The 2,500-nt window shown below is 42.7% G+C and overlaps 1 protein-coding gene across 1 annotated transcript in view; it reads left to right on the forward strand.

Annotated features, from left to right (window-relative positions):
- The window catches only part of LOC143281365 (sodium channel protein para-like), an 85,399-nt gene that overhangs the window by 24,842 nt on the left and 58,057 nt on the right, over positions 1-2,500 (forward strand). Inside the window, exon 8 of the mRNA XM_076586569.1 lies at positions 1,112-1,274. Coding sequence (XP_076442684.1) covers positions 1,112-1,274 — 163 coding nt within the window. The remainder of the gene's footprint in view (positions 1-1,111; positions 1,275-2,500) is intronic.

Consider the following 2,500-nt stretch of genomic DNA (forward strand, 5'->3'; position numbering starts at 1 on the left):
AGAAGATCGACGGGACGAACAAACAAATGAACTTAAGGATTTTTTTTTTTTTTTTTTTTTTAATGAGGGAAGTGGAATAAACATGCGTAAGGGTTTTTGTTGTTGTTGTTTTTTTGGGGGGTTGGGGTTTTTTTTTGGGGGGGGTTGTTGTTTGTTTTGGTTGTTTTGGGGTTTTTTGTTTGGTTTTTTGTGGGTTTTTTACATCCAGCCTTCAGTGCAAAGAGAAAACAAAGGAAATCAAAATAGTCAAAAACAAAAATAAGAGTTACTGAAGTTCAGACAGGACATTGGGACACACTTAAGTACGTACTTAAACATGCACAAGTGTATAGTCGTAATATTTGCATTCATGACCACAAAAAAAGATATATACATACATACATGAAAAATATAAGTGCACAGTTAGAGTCACAACCAGTCGTTGAATGTTTAGATCGTCCATTTTGTATGACACTCAGTACTTTGTAAGATACTGTATAGCTAAGGGGGAATAAAATGATGAAGAAACTCGTGAACTGAATCAAAGAATCTCACAAATTCTTGGAAAGCTATGGTTATGGTTTTAGCCTGTGAATCTTTCTCTTTCCATTTTCTCTTGGTCTTTGGCGGCTACTCTCTCTCTCTGTCTTTCTTTCACTCTCTCTCTCTCTGTCTCTCTCTCTCTCTGTCTGTCTCTCTCTTTCTGTCTCTCTCTCTCTCTCTCTCTCTCTCTCTCTCTCTCTCTCTCTCTGTGGTAGTGGTAGCATTTACTATTGTTATTATTGCTGTGTCTTATCGTTACTGTTTTTGTTGTCACAAGGACAGATTGGAAGACTAGGCAATGCCTAAAATCTTTACCCTTGAGTAATAAAGTTTTTGAATCTTGAATCTTGAATATATATATATATATATATATATATATATATATATTCTTTTTTTCATGTACATGCACGGACGCACAGACATAGACATACACACACAGACACACGCACGCACACACACACACACACACACCACACACACACACACACACACACACACACACACACACACACACACACACACACACACACACACACACACACTGACCAGCTGACCAAATGACCAAACCAACCAACTGACCACCCAACAGTACTTGTGGCTGGGCGAAAGGAACGGAAGGGACGTACATCTGTCTGCCTGACATCGGACCCAACCCCAACTTTGACTATACCAGCTTCGACAACTTCTTCTGGGCGCTGTTGTGTGCCTTTCGCCTCATGACACAGGACTTCTGGGAAAGCTTCTATCACCTGGTCAGTGCGCGTGGCTACGTTTTGTTGTTGTTGGCGTTGTTGGTGTTGTTGGTGTTGCTTCTGGGAGAGTGTTGTTGTTGTTGATGTGTGTGTGTTGTGTGTGTGTTGTGTGTGTGTGTGTTGTGTGTGTTGTGTGTGTGTGTGTGTGTGTGTGTGTTGTGTGTGTGTGTGTGTGTGTGTGTGTGTGTGTGACCAAAATGACTTGGAGATTTGTTGGTACCTTATGCTCCAGATTGAGCGAAGAGGATTAATTAAGTAAGGAAGCAATTGTTATTATTATCATTATTATTATTATTATTGTTATATGGTTACAATATCCTACACACTGTTCTTCACACTGTTCTTTAGTACAGTACAGCACAGGACACGACACCCTACGCTACCCTTCACTACACTACCCTACCATACACTACACTACACTACCCTACACTACACTACCCTACCCTACACTACACTACACTACCCATACACTACACTACCCTACCCTACACTACACTACACTACACCTACACTACCCTACCCACCTACACTACACTACACTACCCTACCCTACCCTACACTACACTACCCCTACCCTACACTACACTACCCTACACTACACTACCCTACACTACACTACACTACCCTACCCTACACTACACTACACTACCCTACCCTACCCTACACTACCCTACCCTACCCTACACTACACTACCCTACCCTACACTACCCTACCCTACACTACACTACCCTACCCTACACTACACTACACTACCCTACCCTACACTACACTACCCTACCCTACACTACCCTACCCTACACTACACTACCCTACCCTACACTACACTACACTACCCTACACTACACTACACTACCCTACACTACACTACACTACCCTACCCTACACTACCCTACACTACACTACCCTACCCTACCCTACACTACACTACCCTACCCTACACTACACTACACTACCCTACCCTACACTACCCTACACTACACTACCCTACCCTACACTACACTACACTACAATACACTACACTACCCTACACTACACTACACTACACTACACTACCCTACACTACACTACACTACACTACCCTACACTACACTACCCTACACTACACTACACTACACTACAATACACTACCCTACCCTACACTACACTACCCTACACTACAATACACTACACTCCACTCACCGGAACACAACGCAACGCAGCACAACACAACACAACACAGCACTCA

Source organism: Babylonia areolata, chromosome 4, assembly GCF_041734735.1.
Source record: "Babylonia areolata isolate BAREFJ2019XMU chromosome 4, ASM4173473v1, whole genome shotgun sequence".
Taxonomy (NCBI): domain Eukaryota; kingdom Metazoa; phylum Mollusca; class Gastropoda; order Neogastropoda; family Buccinidae; genus Babylonia; species Babylonia areolata.